The sequence below is a fragment of the Cephus cinctus genome, unplaced genomic scaffold (assembly GCF_000341935.2).
Source record: "Cephus cinctus unplaced genomic scaffold, Ccin1 Ccin1_scaffold0230, whole genome shotgun sequence".
In the NCBI taxonomy this organism is placed as follows: Eukaryota; Metazoa; Arthropoda; class Insecta; order Hymenoptera; family Cephidae; genus Cephus; species Cephus cinctus.
This window is the reverse complement of record NW_014332946.1, coordinates 87603-104618: the sequence shown is the minus strand read 5'-3', so window position 1 is coordinate 104618 and position 17016 is coordinate 87603. Positions and strand designations below refer to the sequence as shown.

Sequence of the window (17016 nt, the reverse complement as noted above, 5' to 3'; positions counted from 1 at the left end):
GTTCGGCAGTTACTTCCGACATATTTAAATGGTTTTCAAATGAAAGAAACAACATATGTAAATATTATTATATTTTTAACTAATCAGTCATCAGTCAGGGATACAGTGGATAAATGTAAAATATGATCATAAAATGAACACGTAGCTATTAACGCAAGATTCTTACTACTATCAGGAGAGAACTCTTCGCTGGTTGAAAAGGACCAGTCGCAACCATAGGAAATATTTTTGTGCTCCATGTACTGAGCTATGATCACTGGATTGCTGGACTGTTGACAATTTATTATTTTAAAACCGTCGTACATACAGGCTGCTAAGAGATAATCTTTAAAGAATGGATCCCATTTCAATCGCCATATTCCACCTCCTAGATTAAGTTCTGATAACGGTCTTGCAATATTTCTTGTGTCCCAAAGCCGTAGAGTTTCATCATAGCTGAAAATATTAATAATACTTGTAATATTCTATAATTATATATAAATTATACTACACATACCTTCCAGAAGCTAAGGAAAATTCCTTAGAAGAATTACAATGAAGACTTGTTACTCCAGTATGATGACTTCTGTTTATGGAAACTGGCTTAGGACTCATTCTCAGATCAAAACGCAAAAATGTACTATCATCTCCACCTGTAATATTCGCCATGAAAACAAAATCAAACATTATTTACATCAAATGGCTTTATATTTCGTACCAGTGTATACTATATTAGTATCCCAATAGTCGAACGCAGCGATCCACGCTTCAAATTCGTGTGCGTTCCAAGAAATAGTTTTCTCCAATTCCTCAGTTTCATTCAGCTGAAGAATATTAAACTTTCCTTCTGAATCGCTTACGACGATGCTCGCATGTGTATTATCATTACTTTTGCATCTTCCTGTCGACCAGTCTAAAGACAAGGCCAAGAGCCCTGGAATATTACCATCTAAATGTGACTTTGAAGTTAAATGTAACTTCGGTTCCCTTTCTTCCAACAATTGATAAATTTCTATAGATGCATCAGCACTCACAACACCTAGTAATATTTTTCCATTCAGCCTAACATGGGCCCACTTCATATCTAATACAGCTGCTACATGTGCTTTCTTCATTATTCTCAATAATTTCTTCTCGATCACTTGAAACAGATAAATCTGCCCAAGACGCTCTGGCACTTTTTCACCTGTTGCAGCCGTCTGTAAATCTTCTTGAGCCAAGTGATATGTGCCACAGACAAATAAATTCCGATAGGGTTCTATGGGGCACCATTCCACGGAATCAGCTGGGAATTGAGTATCAAATGTATCAAGCGTTGTGAAGCTCTCTGACGTCATAATTCTGTAACAAAAAAATTTGTTTCTATAAAGAATTATCTTCCAGAGAAACACTATATTTATATTTCAATCTAAAGTACAGCTTATGTGATCGTTCTATGTGTCATTTGAAAGGTTTATTGAGTTTCTACATTAAGACAGAAAGTCGAATAAAAATACCTTTATTAAAACTATGAACGACAGAATAAGTTAACAGATCATCGTGATTACTTTTATCACTAGCATAATAATTCAATGGTATTGGTCATAAAAAATATTTCAGTACATGGGCTACATTCTTCTATAAAGTTTTATGCTAAGCTGTATAATATATGTATGTTAATATATGCTTTCTCGATGAGTGTATTAGATTAAACTTCACAAGCTTACAGCTAAGATACGAATGTTTCATTACAACCATGTAAGTCCTGTAATCATTGGTAAGATATCACCTGGAAAAACCAGGAAGGGATACCCTGAGCAAACTACTAACTGTACTATCTATCTAGGAACGCGTCGGCAGTGTCTGTTTTATTACATATGCCTTTTTTTTCATTGATTTTAAATTAGAATACACAGATTTGAAAAAAAAATCAGAATTACTTTACGTCCTACTATTTCATGATGGTTCTATTTATCCTCTTATTTATGTTTCACAGATATATTAATTATTTTATTATTATAGGAAGAGATGATTTGTACTTTTTAATGTAATAGTTAAGGCTAAATGCAATTCGTGAAACGAAATGCTGAATCTTATTTGTTTTTACTTAATCTGCCTAGTTTTATTTATTGGTTTGTTGTTTATCTCAATGGCGTATGTTGTACTTGTTATTGGTGGCAATACGATAAGGTTCTATGAGAATCATTTTGTAAATTGTACTTGAACTTCGTAGAACTTATTACCGAAAATAAATTAGGTATCCAATACTGATTATTATGAGCAACGCCTTCTATTTGGCAGTGAAGAAAAATATTTGAACTTGTTAGTAATAATTTATCTTAGGCTATATTAAATTAAAACGTTTTTTGTAAATATCATAAAAATATCAATCAATGTGTGTGACTGCCTGAATGAACGTGACATTCACAGACAAACCATCAATACTTTTAAATGCCATTTAAATAAAACGAGCTTTTTGTCTTAAATACTTAAGATCTAAATTTGCTTTCATCAGTCATTGCTACTATTGAAATTATTCTATTGTTCTGCTTTCTAAGTTAACAATGGTTTATCTTCCCATGAAATGTGAGGTAGACAGATTCTTCTTCTTTCCCTTGTCTTCAGTTCATAATATTCTGAATTTTGTTACTAGTTAAGTAAAAGTCTTGTAATTGGTGTTTTGTGACACTTCCAGTATATGCTACTTAAAAATTATTACTATTCTTGGCCTTGTATAGTTAATGCGAATGATATAAGTTTGGAATTAAAAGTACTTGCAAGAAGCACTTATAATGCATGTAGTAAATCAAAACTATTGTAGTCTATTTCAGACATTATGAACATTGATATAGCCATTCTCCGACATCAGTATTTCACAGGGAGTCTTCTATTTCAAGTAATATTATGACTCCTTCAAATAGCACTGATGTAGAACATTGACTACAGGTCAGCATAATCTAAAATTTTGGTTATAGCTTAGATTCAATAAAGCATAATGATATTTCATTGGCGTGCACTCCTTTCTGTCTCAACAAGACACTCTCTGACTAGTATACGTGCATGAACAATGCCACGTTTTATACGTTCAGCAGAACTGCGGCTGCCTGCATAAGTTGGTCGAATATCACGTCCAAGTTCTTCTATGACAGTGAGGAGTTGAGCATACTTGGACTGTCCAGGTATGGTAGGAACTGTGACTTGTGCAACTGTTTGTTGAAAGGCTCTGGGATTTGGAACAGTTATTACAGGTTCCGTGATCTTCGCTGGACCTTCACTGCTTCCACGTTCATCCTCCATCTTCAAATTTTATAAATAATCCTAACAAAGAATCAAGATATGAAAGGTATCATTGTAAAGAAGTTGTTAAAACCAAGCTAGACAATCACTTCTGGAATCAATGAGCGTGCTCAGTTGTCTGTATCCGCAACATTTGATATGGTAATGACACTGGTATAATACAACAACACAAAAAGGTGATTATAAAAGTATTGAACTGTGAATGTATTATTTTGCAATTAAGCTTCTGTTAAAGGTTAACGTTAATAAGGTTAGTCAATACATTCTATTAAAATACATTTGTTACAGAACAACAAAACTTACTTCCAAAAAGCTAACCTAAAATATTACTATTTATATTCACACTAGAAAAATCATTCCAATACAGTATTTCTGGAAATGTTGAAAACACAGAATTGCGTACCTGAAAATGGAGAATGGATATCACGTTTTGCAATTTTTCTTAATAAATAAAGGAGAAATAAATAAAAACAAACTTATCACGGCACAACACACGACTACGACGCGCAGGCAACGCAATACACACACAGTAACACAAAAAGACCAAACAAGAAGTACCGGCTACTTAGTTTGTGGCTGCGTTTACTTTTTTTTTATATCCTTTCTTATAATTTCTTTGCGTTACAACACAAATCTAATATTAAAATAAAATAATAAAGTTGAATGCCAGGTTAATTTATAACGTAATAAAAAAATACCAGGTACATTAGAAAATGGTACTTTATTATTTAGCAATATCTTATATGTATAATCCTATATGCAATAATATAGGTACACATTGCGTTTGATCAAATTTCGCCATACGTATACGTAATAATAAACGTGAATATTAGGTATTCGTTAAATAAAACAAACAGATATCATTCCCTCTTCAATAAAGTACAAAGAAAAATACATGACCTCAATAGGTATGTAACTGGTTAATACATTCTCTCCGCAATAGGTACATTCACCTTAGTCGCAAAACACTAAACAATACTTCAATTACTCAAAGATCTGGGAGTGTTCGACGACCGAGAAGACGTACTGATACAATAAACGATAAACGAAACCCCAATAACACATATCACAAAGGGAAACCGAAGGAAATTAATTTCCAATTCTACAAGCATAAAGTTCATTTAACATTATTACATTTATAATAAATGTACCGGTCTCATCAGTATAAATGCACGATTCCTTTCTATATAGTTTTATCAGCCGTTTAGGCTTTGGCTAAGAAAATGAACAATTCAAAATGAAAAAGCTGTACCAGCTACAATAATCTTACTTTGGCTTTATCAAACCCTCTTGAAATTCATTACAAAATACAATAGATATACTATGGTACCTCATAACATTTCAATCATAATTCTCTACGACAGCGTAAAACTCGATTGAATCGTTATTTGCACGCTATAACCACTATTTACTATGTTTTGGGATACATATGCATATACGTGGCTGTATATGTATATATATATATATGATTGTTTAATGGTTCCTACGGATGCCGAAACACTCCCGTGTAAAATATACGACTGTACTCGATACATTGTGGATAGCATAATTATGTAAAATAATCTTCTAGAAACCTAGAGACTAAGAATATCGGCAGATCATTGTCGTGCATTATGCTCAGTTTCTAGAAGACATTCTCGTACGAGGATTCTGGCGTGTTGAATTCCCATTTTTAGGCGTTCAGCTGCACTACGGCTACCTGCATACGAAAGGCGAATATCCCTACCGAGTTCCTCGATGATAACAAGTAGCTGGGCGTATTTTCCCTGACCAGGAACAGTAGGGAAGTTTATGGTGCTGGATGGACTAGCTTGGGCTACTTGAACTGTTTGCACGTTTTGAAGATTTCGTGGATTTGGCACGGTAATGACGGGTTCAGGTATTCGGGAGATTTCGGGTACTTTTGGAGCTGGTGGATCATTCAATTTTGTAATAGTAATTTCATTGAGTTTAGCTAATTCCGTAAGTTTAGCCATTTCGGCCATTTTTGAATACTCCGGCATCTTTGTTATGTCGTTTTGCATATTCGCCATTTTGATCATCTCGTTCATTTTGCTCTTCTCATTCATCTTTGCTATCTCTTTAGCCATCTCGTTTATCTGCGCTATCTCGTTGAGCTTTGTTATATCATTGTTGTACTTCGCCATCTCAGTCATCTTAACCATCTCGTTAAGTTTGGCTATCTCGTTCATACGTTGTACTTCATTTATTTTAGCCATCTGTGACATCTTCATCATCTCGTTCATCTTTGCTATCTCATTCATCTTTTTGATGTCGTTGTACTTAGCCATCTCCGAGAATTTAACTATCTCATTCATCTTGGCAAGTTCTGACATCTTAGCTATTTCCTGCATTTTCATGTACTCCGTTGTCTTTGCATATTCAGCCATTTTTTCCATCTCATAACGTTTTGCCATGTCCTGGGACATTTTGTTTAAGTCAGTCATTTTACTGAACTCAGCAAATTGCGCCATTTGCACTATGTGCTCTGGGACTTTACCACGTTCCATCATTTGCTTCAATTCTGCAGATATCTTGTTCATATTCATCTCAGACATTTGGGCTATTGTTGCTGCATCTGGCATCTTTGAAAATTCTGCTATCTTTGATATCTCACGTGCTAGATTCTCGTCCAGACAACGCTTCTTCTTGGCACGATGACGAGCCATCCTCTGGGCTTCTTGCATTCTACGCATTGCTGCCTGCTCCTCTGTTTCCTTTGCCCTGGCGTTCTTCATCCTCTCAGCCGCCGTATACAATCTTATAGCACGTTCCTCTGCTGTTTCTGACATTAGTCTTTGTCGTCTATATTCACGCATTTCCCTTACCTTTGTGAGGTAAGATTTCTTCTTGGCTTTGGGCATAACACGGTATTATGCGTGGTGCCAAAACAATCATCTACAATGAGTCGCATCTTTATAAAATTCAAATAAAAGTGTTCTTAATAAATTCTTTGCTGGGCATACGCTTCCAGCTATTCCTGGTCCCTCTCAGCTTCGCACACTACAATCTCTTGCTATATCCTGGTTAAGCAATTCCAGTGTTACAAGATATAGTCCTATCTTACAAAAGGCACCTAATAATAGATTCAGGTATACTCCTTGCTATCTGAAACAGAAAAACATCATGCAAATAATAAAAATATTCTCCTCCCCATTACATTTATTAAATAGAAAGTCACAATTGGTCATCGAACACTACATTTTAAATATATACTAATATTTCACTAAATTGACTTATCAGCAACGAATTTTGACACTGAATACCTGTAACTCAGTTAATATTTCCCTAAAATACTTAATAGCCAATTAAATATTTCTCAACGAGGCTTTTGCGTATGATTTTCAAATTTTCTTAAAATTTGAATAAGGAGCCTCGTGACAACTTCCACCACGCATGCGCGTCAAATTAAGAACGCCGTCTTCTCTGCAACGTTCACCAATCACAACAATGGCGGACGCAATTCGGTCAATCCGCTGAAACTTACAATCAACCCTTGAGGACGTTAAATCGGTCGACGAACTGGTCTCATTTCACATCCGTATCTTCCTGGTACTCGGCCGATTACGGCGACGTCACTCTCTATAAAAACAAGCCGGGGTTTCTCAAGATATCTCGCAGACAAACGCACAAAAGCAATATCGGCCGACATGTAAGATTTTCGTTCGGAGCCACTTTAAGGGGCCAAGCGAGGTCGCCGATAGGCTGCGTGTGATGTGGTTGCGTTTATTGACCATAACCCCTTCCTATTCCTGTCTGCAACTTCATGGCAGACAGGTGTACGTATACAGACGACGTGATAAACTATTGACCACCTTGTTTTTATATGGTAATTTTAAATGGGTACACGAAAATCAACTGTACTTTAAAAGAATGAGTATATCACATTGAACCCATCTTCTTAAGACACCCTTCTTTTACTCCCACCTTACGTCCAACGGGCATATGTACGGCGCCGTGGAATTATTGACCCATATTCGATTCAAAAATTTAGAATGGAACCTTCTATCTTTCATGGAACGATGCTTCTTATAGATCTTTATACTTTATTTTTATTTTTTCCAATCGACAAGCACGCCACGCAACTCTTTGATGCATAACTGTTTTTCTTGTGAAACGTGACTTGCACTGATGAATTTAATCTTAATAAAATCTAATATATTTTAGGAATTTATTGAATTGTCCCATACAGTTTTGTGGTGTTGATGCAATAACCAAACTTTCATGAAAGTGGTATGAATACACATATGAGACAACCCAATAGATTGAATACTTAATTTTGGGTTTCTTATGTTTCTGATATTAGCTTATTGCAGGGGGCATATTGAAAGTATTTTGAGTTCTTAAAAAGTGGTGTATATTCGGTACAATTACTAACAATTATTATTTTTTATTGTTATAACTCTAAGTATTTTGAAACTCAAGGTCACTGTTGTAGGCTCTGGTTTTGATCAGACGCTCCTTATTTGAGATATAAAGTCAATAGACGGTAACATTAGATTTTGAGACCTGTGTGTCTCTGCTGTGTATGACAGCTTGAAATATGTCGCTTATAAAGTACATTAAGAATAATGATGGATTTCATGCTTATTCCCTGATATTATCACCGTTTAAGGGTTGTTCTACGTGTAATTTGTACTTTAAAAACAATTAAGAACCGAAATATTTCATAGCTCGGTAATCGATTGAATGCCATTATTAAATGACACACAAGTATAATTTACAATTTACTCTGTGACCAGTGGATCACCCTCAGTCTGACTCAACTAGAGGACATGGCCGCATTGAAACTCTCAAAAAGAATTTCCTACATATATTATATAACGCACGAACAGAGTAGTGAATAAAAATAAAAATTATCCTGAATTGACTTCAGTCTCCAAAAGGCAATCTCTGACTAGAATTCTGGCTTGTACAATGCCCATCTTCAGTCTGTCAGCAGAGGTACGACTGCCAGCATAAGTCAGTCTAATGTCCTTTCCAAGCTCTTCGATCACTGCCAGCAGTTGAGAATATTTACTCTGAGAAGAAGCTGATGGTGCACTAGCCTGTGGAGTTTCTATAGTTACAGGCTGATACGGTATTGGATTTGATACAACAGGTATAACAGGGTTTGCTAATTGTAAGACTACGTTCCTTCTTCTTAGCTCTGATATAACTGCTATCTCTGCCAGTTTAGAAGCTTCCAAGGCCTTTGCTTCCTCAAGAGCCTTCTTTCTCTTGGCACGAAACCTAGCCATCCTTTGTGCATCATGAAACCTACGAATGATTGCTTCCTCTTCTGTTTCGTGTGGCCTTGGTAATGGTTTTCGAGTAGACTTCTTCCTCTCTCCAGATGATCCTGGTCGTCTCTTTGGTATTGGTGAGTTTTTACTCCTGCTCCATCGTCCATGACCATTCATCTTACACCTTTCTGAACTCGTACTCAATCCTTACAACGCTTGTTATATATGTCCAGGATAACTCTTTTTTACAAAACGCTCCGATACGTCTGCAGAGTACCTGTTCATTCATACGTCTCAAGGGCAGGAACAACTAGAATCCACAAGAGAAATTAAAAGCTACCTTTTTTAATGATTAAGTACACATCAGTAAGCTTTGAAAATTTTAAATTTACCGCGCCGTCAAGTATAACAACGCTAGCGCCATTAATGTCTTCTTTAACTTCTCGAAACCAATCACAAGAATGGCTACAGGTTTATCAGCAACGTCCTCCAAATTTGCGAATCACGTGTGATCTCCAAAGCAGAAGTTGACAACGAGAACTGAGTCAACGGATCGCGTCACCCATAAATCATCATTTTCACGTTAAGAAATCCTAGGACTGCGGTCACGTAATAAAACTCTAGGCAGTGTAACAGGAGCAAGCAGTTACATCGAACGTAAGACTTTCGACCCTCATGCACTCTTTTCCACTGGTACAGTTTCGCGAAAAAATTCTAAGGTCTCGGTTTATTGGAGATTGGAAGGAGATAGTCGTTGTCGCCTGCTCCGCACGCACCCGTATATACCGTCAAGGTGATTCACTCCCGAAATAGCGTTGTGAGATTAATTGTCACCGATTTTTATTGATTTTTTTTACCTGCCATCTTAGGCAATGATATCGCAATCTCAGATATTCTAATCTCATGCTACACTTGAGCCTTAATTTTTGACAAAAAAATGTTCCTTTTCTTAATTATCTAACTTGCGTGTTTTCTCTCGTTATCATCAGATAAGATGAACTGACTGACAATTGATTTGGTACTTTAAAATTATGGATATATATATATATATATATATTATATATTCTTTCTTAATAATTTATTTTTATCGTTATCATTTTGATAATGGCATTACGGAATTTCACGTTTATTGCTAGATAAAACCCTATTGTCTGTAAACAATACAATTAGCATAAATGAAAAAAAATGTATACTTTAGGATACATTCAATGTTGTATTACTTATCTAATATAGAAGTTTGTATTGAATTTTTTGTTTTAGGATTTACAAAATAACATTGGCATCTGGATCACAGAAATACCCGGTTATATAGAGAGAACCAGCTCTGGATACAAAAAAATGTATATATCAACTTCTGAATATTATTTTCTTCTCTCGTTGGTTATTGTCCCAGTGTATTTATTTTTTAAGCTTTGGTCATGGCTTGGTTGGGAGTTATTTGTTAATAATTAAATAGTATATATTATAACTTTGTATGCTTTGAACATTTGTTATTCTCAAATTTGTCTATATCTGTTAGACTATTTCACTTTGTCTCTTCGAGTTCTTTAAGTTAATTGTTGTGGGTTAAAATTTTCTTTTTGATAATCATTAATTAAAAACTATATCACCCTTATTGAAAACAGCTTAATTCTTTGTAATGACCAAACATTAGTCGAAATAATAGTTGCAAAGTACCCAAAGTATAGTGAATACTATATCAAAATTTCTCTTAATAGATTCTGTCATAGTTTATCGGTTATAAGAAGTTCATCCAATCCCATTCTCCCTTGATGTTTCCATATTCTGTATTTAGCTATATCTTTTCTGGTTATCATACCAACCACCTAAAACATATAGAAAATTGAATGTCTGTCTTATTACCGTTTTTCTAATTCTAAAGAAGAAAAAAACCAGTGTAAAAGGAAAACTCACTTCATTTGTATCATTTATTACTGGCAAATGACGAAGTCCAATTGCTCTGAAGAGTCTGAAGACACGTGGCAATGATGCGGACTGAAATGATAATAAATATCACTTTATAAACAACATTGACCCAATCACTTTGTAATTATTTACTAACATGTTGAACAGTGTATGTAGAAGGGTTCATAAATGGTCTTAAGTCCATCATGTATGTTTTCTCTTCCTCTGTTATTTTGACTTGTTTTATCGTTGGATATCGTGGATATTCATTACGGAACAACTCTATATCTATCGTTTCCCAAAATTCATTGTACTCATTAAAAATTTTATTTTGTAAAAGCACTATGAGCTGCGATCGCAGAATTAATCCACGAAATCGTCCATAGCAGTTTATCTCAGCCTGAAAAAAAATATGAATAAGGTATATTAAATAATAATTGAACTACACAGATAAAATTGACATAACTATTTATACCTCGTCACTACTAGGAGGATCAACTACTGGGAAACCATTGAAAGTAACACAGGTTAATAGTTCCACTATATGACCCACGTTCTCTACTGTTTTCAAAGTCACTATAGGGTGGCTCATTATCTCGCTGGCATAAATATTATTTGACAATGGTGGTGGCTCCCATGGTAACAATGGTACTCCAGCCATTTGAATATGAATATCATAAATTCCCTGAATTAAAAAATCATGTTATACTTATTTTCTTTAGTATAATATGGAATTATTCTGATACTAACTTCGTTAAAGAAATCGCCCACCCATTTAGCCATTATTAAGACAATTATGAGTGGGAGACCAAACGATATTCCTTGGGTCGCTTCAATGAGAATAGCTGTTAAGCTGATTGTCATTCTTACAACACCACCCAGTTGTGCAGCAGCACCCAAAAGAGCATATTTTCCAGGATCAAGAAATTCCTATAAACATATAATAGCGTGAGGTCTACTGTCTATGCTTTTAGGATATAGAATTTACATTTGTTTAAGTCTTACACAAGCCGGCCAGAGTTTAGTAAATACTGCTCCAACAAGTCTACCCCAAGCAGCACCAATTAGGAGCGACGGTATGAAAAGTCCACTGGACATGGACAAACCGAATGTGGCAGCGGCCAGGAAAAAGTACAGGATTACGAAAACAGCCAACGTTACGTCATTATGAGAACCTATAAGGGTAAACATTACTTTCTATAGAAGCATTAAGAATTGAAGTATTTAGGGTTTAAAGTTGTTCAATGTACCTTTTGGATCATGAAAGAGAGACCGCACACTACTTTCTGGTGTTTGAAACCACAAAGCTGCCACTGCACTGTATTCTCCTTCTTTACAGTACATTTGTACTGGAAATTTTGTTGGAGATTGACCCAGTGGTTTGCAATCATCAAGAAAATAAATCATCAAGAACCCCATAATAGCACTCATTGCAGCTACTACCAGAGCTTCTATCACCTTCAACCACTTAGCTCTTATATATCTTAGACGGAAGCAGCTGATTTTGTAATTCAAGTAATTCCACATTGATCCCAGCAGACCTCCTATAATTCCTACTATCATGAACAATGGGATTTCATAGACTCTGTAGGTCATCGTTTCAAACTTTCCCAAATTTAATAAACCTGGATAAGACAGGTCCCCTGGGTGACCATGATAGGCACTTAAGATAATATTTAATGTAAAGGTTGTTATCATGCTAGCGAAGAATGTCCTCCAAGTTAAGCTTTGGTTAAAGAAACTTGTACCCTCTTCGATACTGAATAATACACCTCCTGTAAGAATTTACAAAAAGCTACTGTATTATTATTAATGTACTTGATTAGTCATTAACTACCTATTGGAGCACCAAATGCTGCAGAAACACCAGAGGCTGCACCTCCAGATACGAAATCACGTTTCTCATGATCTTCCCTAAAGTATTTAAAGATCCTTAAGTCCTTGCGAAAGGTTGTGCTCTTTCCCTGAGAGATACCTGCTGCGACAACTGCTCCAGAATGTATCATGGGACCTTCCTTGAATTTTCGGGAATGAAGGCAAAAATAATATAGATGATTAATGATCATGTTAAGAACTCTTTAAATGTTGTGTTGAAATGCCTACAAAGAGAGAAATAAATACCTTTCCTCCTGCAAGTCCTCCAACTACTGTACATATTACTCCTATAATTTTTACTGCTAATGTTTTAATCCTGACTACTCTTGGCACTTTGATACCATTCAGGTAGCATTTTACTTGTGGAATACCACTACCTGCGGCGACAGGCTCTATATATGCTACTAAAACAGCTCCTATCAAAACTGGCACTAAATTTAAAGCGAGCCACATAAAAAAGGGCAGCCATAGGCAGTTTTTTAACACACATTCGTCCATAACTGTATTATATCACATGTAAGAAAATATCAGTGAAAACTGTAAAGAATGCACCATATTTTATGAAAAAAGGATACATATCTTTAAACGACTATATTTCACACTGGATAGTTCTTCAATAGAAATATCTACAAAGCAGGCAATTACAGCCGTGCAAATTCCAATTAGTAGAAATATGAACCATCTGGCTAGATTTTTCTTAACCACGAATTTATATCCCTTTCTCCTTTCCTCATCCAGGAGAATATAATTTTCACAGGTATCATAGTCGAGGCTCTGAAAGATAAAGTACCGATGCATCCAAGAGATAAAATTCAATAGAAAGTAATGTAATCCATACCAATAAAAGATCAACAGATTATTTCTAAACACTGCTAAATATGGACCAAGAATTTGAAATAAATAAATGAACTGAACAAACTATAATGACTTTTAAATATATCCAAGTATATAGGTCAATTATTAAAAAATAATTGAAGGTTTTACACTTATGTCATGAATACGATGTATATAATTATTTTCAAGATTATTACAAGTTATTCTCCTGCATTGAGAATGAATTTATAAACCAATATTATTATCCCTGTCATATCTTAGCCATGGAAGAGTAAAATACTTTTCATTCAACCATAACTCATAGCAGAAATAAGACTAAGCAATTTTTCATAACTACACCTAGAACCATTACCTCATAATTGGCTGACAGAAAATTTGTAGCTCCTGGTGGAACATCTTCAGCATTGAGTCTTGCTGACCGACGATGGGAAAGATTTTCAACAATATTGCAGATATTACCCTGACTATTACTCCTGACATTCTACAAAGAAAAATATTCATAGAATCCAGCACAGCAGTATAATACAAAATCGACACACCATGTATGAGTCAGTGTGAAAGGAATGTAAGAGGCAAAAGTAAGCATGAAAGAAAAATTGATTAACTATCAGCATTCAGTATGCGAGTTTAAAGATCATTAATTTTTTTACGACAATTTTACTCATTATACTGACAGATGTATCATCAACAAAGGTTATGTTTGTTTCCCGAGAAAGGAATGCAAATAAATAAATGATGCAATCACAAGCATGATAAACTTCATAAAGAATTTCATAATACTCACCCGAAATCTTATACTGACATCGTCACTGGAGTAAGAAGCAAAATTATTTCTAGGCTTAATAAGTCTCTCTTCGCCGTCACATACGTCATTTCCATTATTCTCATTGACGTTGCTGTTAATCAAGACATTCACATGTGTCGATGGATCCGTCATTTCTTTTTCTCTCTTATTCCTTACTTCGTGATTAATAAAATCTTTCCACAATTCACATTCTGGAATATAATACAATAACAAATACTAAGAGTATCTCGACGTCAGTCGTCTTATCAACAACTGCTAATAGTACGACATACCGCTCTGCTTCGTGTTGCGATACCAGTAAGTACGATACTGCAAAGCGTGTCAGCATGAGACACACAGTGCAATATACCTACCACGTGATGAATTCTTGTCATGTCAAATGAATGGTTTTATTGCCTATATATATATATATAGCCTCATATATAACGTTTCGTGACGATTTTATTGAAAAATTTTTTTATTTCAAATCAAAGGAAATTGATTATATTGCAAAAATAATTTTCGGCTAATGAATAAGCGTAAGCGATACGGTGACTATGAAATTCGGGGTTTCCCCTGTGTATGAAACGTATCACGTTCTATCTGAATGATTCATAAGGAATTTATGAGATAAGTAATACAATATATTAGTGGTTTAATACTATTATTAATGACAGTTTTGATGCTAGGAATATTTTATATTATATAATATTATAATGTAGCTTTTTAATTTTTAGTTTCTTCTTTCAGGTACTCCAATTTGACATAATTGATTTTGTTTCTTATAAAATATATTATTTTCTGAAATACATATTTTCAGATGTACAAGGTATTCAAGTTAATGCCGCAGCATCAGAATTTAAGATAAATCTTGAAAAACCTGAAGATGATTTAGAAAATCAATTATGGATACGATGTATACGTAATCTGAAAAAATCAGGCTTAATTACTTTGAAAGTATTTAATTAATACTGATGATCTCTAACTACTAAAAATAATGTGAATAACGTATGAAGAGCTTCTATTCTAGAACTTCCATGGACAGGAATGTCTAATAGATTGCAAACAATATCAACGAGATGTACAAGATCACAATCTAATTTTGACAAATCAGTTTCCATCTCGTTAAGCTTCTCTTCTAATTCGTTCGGCCATTGCTGCATAAGATTATCAATGTCAGGCATTGGTTTCGATAATTCAACAGCTGGAGGATGCCTACTTCTATGTAATTGGTTGATATCTTCGATCCATCTATCAATTGATTTCCCATTTTTCTCAGCATCCTCGATCCTCTTTATTACCGATTGCTTAGCTGGGCCAGCACTTTTGCTACGACTTCGTAACTGTAGATGCAGCACGGCAGGTTCGGACTGATTGGCGCATGGTTCATCCAAAACTACCAACCCAACTTTATCAGCCAATCCGTCTGGTCTTGGTATTTTAATAAAAGCATCTATATCACCGACCGCCGGTATATAGTCTGGTATGAATGGTATCAATTTATAATTTAGATCAATTTTCTGTGGAGTATATCTGTAAAGTATCAATAATTGAATTTTACAGAAATTTCATTTTCTATAACATCTGAAAATAAACTTCTTTTAAAAATATGAAATTCAAAATGAACGATACCTCATTATGTTTTGAAATAATTCTTTAACTTCCGCGGAAACTTCCATATCCTCAAATTTTTTTGGATCATAAAAATCTAAACTTTTTGCCATGCTGGTAGCTTGAATATCATCGTCATCAGTTTCTTCGCTGTCTGAAGGATCGCTACCAATTCCCATAGATTTTCCATAAGAGACGCCACGATCGATTTTACTCGAATACCTAAAATTTTGTTAGCTTTATCGTATCAGGAGCTATCAATAGCTTTCACCATTTTTACCTCATCAATTCTGGTTTTCTACGTGGAGAATTTATTTCGGCACTACCAGGTTTCTCGATACTTTTATTCCTTGTCGGTTTCTTCATACTCGCCGATCTACTGTTTATTGGACTTTTGATCTCTTCAGCATTTCGCACCTCGATACTTTCATCAAATTTTGAAAATGCTGAAATATTCGGCACTTCTTCTTCGTCGCTGCTGTCTTTTCGATTCATTGTTCACAGAGGTTCTAAGTATTTTTATTGATTATTATTTATCACCAGCTATCCCATTATTTTTTCAATATCCATAACAATTATCTAAACGGTCAGCTATGTTTGTTTCTTCTTTATTATTTCCACGAACATTCTCAACCTAGTCCTAAAATGCTGAACACTCAGTTCATACTAATCAATCCTCAAGCGTTCATTCTAGTTTTATTATTGTTTGGCTCGGGTTGCTATGGTTGCGCAATGGTCGATCCTCACCTGTAGAAACGTATATTGTATGTTCCAATAGTATTATGTTTCTATTATACCAAGTTCTTCAGCCTAAATGCACCATCTGATGAAAGCCATGTTCAGATGGTACGTTTGGCTTAAATATTTGTATTCATGTTCAACTTCACGTCATATCCCAATTTAAAAGAGGTGACAGTTTAACAAGACATACCTACATATTTCCTCAAACGTAATTCATCATCCGTATCATAATCCTTTCACTATGAGCGTGACTGGTAAAGAAAATTCTTAAATACTAGGACAAGCTATCTTATTATCTTGAAAACACAACCGGTATGAATTATGCGATTAAACCTATATATACATTTATTAGAAAAAGTAAAGTGACACTGCGCATGCGCATGTATTAACTTCGAAACTGGATGCCTGAAAAAATTCTGTCTGATTCAAATGTGGAATTACAGTCAACTCTCTCTCTCTCTCTCTCTCTCTCTCTCTCTCTCTCTCTCTCTCTAATTTCGTATTCTCTAGATTAACGTAACCATGACAATTATCCCTCTAGAGATCGCACTAGGCTGATAACAGTTCCCCTTTCCGGATCACAATTTACGCAATGACGAGGATAAGAATAATTAATATCCAGAGAGGGGGAAACGCTCTCTAAAGTCGCACTCACTGTTAATATCGCTCTCACAGAGCCCGAAAGATGCGAAATTAGACAGAGTTGACTGTATAATTTGTTTTTTAAATCTCAATTTAATTTTTTCAAAGACTCTCCTATACTTAGGAATTCATTTGGTCGTAGCT

At 34.9% G+C, this 17016-nt stretch overlaps 4 protein-coding genes and 1 long non-coding RNA gene across 14 annotated transcripts; 1 reads left to right on the top strand and 4 right to left on the bottom strand.

Moving 5' to 3' along the window:
- Positions 1-54: 54 nt before the first annotated feature.
- Positions 55-3781, bottom strand: LOC107265617 (diphthine methyltransferase). Of its 7 annotated transcripts, XM_025082853.1 has the most exons (6): positions 3732-3757; positions 3559-3658; positions 3125-3276; positions 698-1320; positions 497-632; positions 55-435 (listed from the first exon to the last, which is right to left on the bottom strand). In XM_025082853.1, the coding sequence occupies exons 3-6, from the start codon at positions 3253-3255 to the stop codon at positions 84-86; spliced, it is 1242 nt and encodes a 413-aa protein (XP_024938621.1). In that variant the 5' UTR covers positions 3256-3276; positions 3559-3658; positions 3732-3757; the 3' UTR covers positions 55-83. The 7 variants fall into 7 exon arrangements, with proteins under 7 accessions (XP_024938621.1, XP_015590733.1, XP_024938624.1 ...); XM_015735247.2 differs by lacking the exon at positions 3559-3658 and having other exon boundaries at positions 3659-3777; XM_025082856.1 differs by lacking the exon at positions 3559-3658 and having other exon boundaries at positions 926-1320; positions 3659-3777.
- A 176-nt stretch (positions 3782-3957) lies between these two features.
- LOC107265687 lies at positions 3958-8091 on the bottom strand. 2 transcript variants are annotated; one of them, XM_015735402.2, is made up of 2 exons: positions 6743-8091; positions 3958-6363 (listed from the first exon to the last, which is right to left on the bottom strand). In XM_015735402.2, exon 2 carries the CDS (start codon positions 6117-6119, stop codon positions 4854-4856), a length of 1266 nt encoding a protein of 421 aa, XP_015590888.1. In that variant the 5' UTR covers positions 6120-6363; positions 6743-8091; the 3' UTR covers positions 3958-4853. The 2 variants fall into 2 exon arrangements, with proteins under 2 accessions (XP_015590888.1, XP_015590889.1); XM_015735403.2 differs by having other exon boundaries at positions 3958-6359.
- An 845-nt stretch (positions 8092-8936) lies between these two features.
- LOC107265689 lies at positions 8937-10095 on the top strand. The gene is made up of 2 exons (XR_001537271.1): positions 8937-9137; positions 9741-10095. It is a non-coding gene; the product is annotated as an uncharacterized LOC107265689 (long non-coding RNA).
- On the bottom strand, positions 9574-14302 carry LOC107265686 (H(+)/Cl(-) exchange transporter 7). Of its 2 annotated transcripts, XM_025082958.1 has the most exons (13): positions 14172-14302; positions 13879-14090; positions 13447-13575; positions 12836-13034; positions 12507-12760; positions 12223-12400; positions 11636-12160; positions 11391-11560; positions 11136-11315; positions 10861-11070; positions 10543-10785; positions 10395-10475; positions 9880-10306 (listed from the first exon to the last, which is right to left on the bottom strand). In XM_025082958.1, the coding sequence occupies exons 2-13, from the start codon at positions 14029-14031 to the stop codon at positions 10205-10207; spliced, it is 2424 nt and encodes an 807-aa protein (XP_024938726.1). In that variant the 5' UTR covers positions 14032-14090; positions 14172-14302; the 3' UTR covers positions 9880-10204. The 2 variants fall into 2 exon arrangements, with proteins under 2 accessions (XP_024938725.1, XP_024938726.1); XM_025082957.1 differs by lacking the exon at positions 14172-14302 and having other exon boundaries at positions 9574-10306; positions 13879-14031.
- Positions 14303-14334: 32 nt separating this feature from the next.
- On the bottom strand, positions 14335-16552 carry LOC112494057 (intraflagellar transport protein 46 homolog). Of its 2 annotated transcripts, none has more exons than XM_025082960.1 (4): positions 15770-16162; positions 15511-15711; positions 15098-15411; positions 14335-14805 (listed from the first exon to the last, which is right to left on the bottom strand). In XM_025082960.1, the coding sequence occupies exons 1-4, from the start codon at positions 15982-15984 to the stop codon at positions 14738-14740; spliced, it is 798 nt and encodes a 265-aa protein (XP_024938728.1). In that variant the 5' UTR covers positions 15985-16162; the 3' UTR covers positions 14335-14737. The 2 variants fall into 2 exon arrangements, with proteins under 2 accessions (XP_024938728.1, XP_024938727.1); XM_025082959.1 differs by adding an exon at positions 16421-16552 and having other exon boundaries at positions 14570-15411; positions 15770-16236.
- Between the last annotated feature and the right edge of the window lie 464 nt (positions 16553-17016).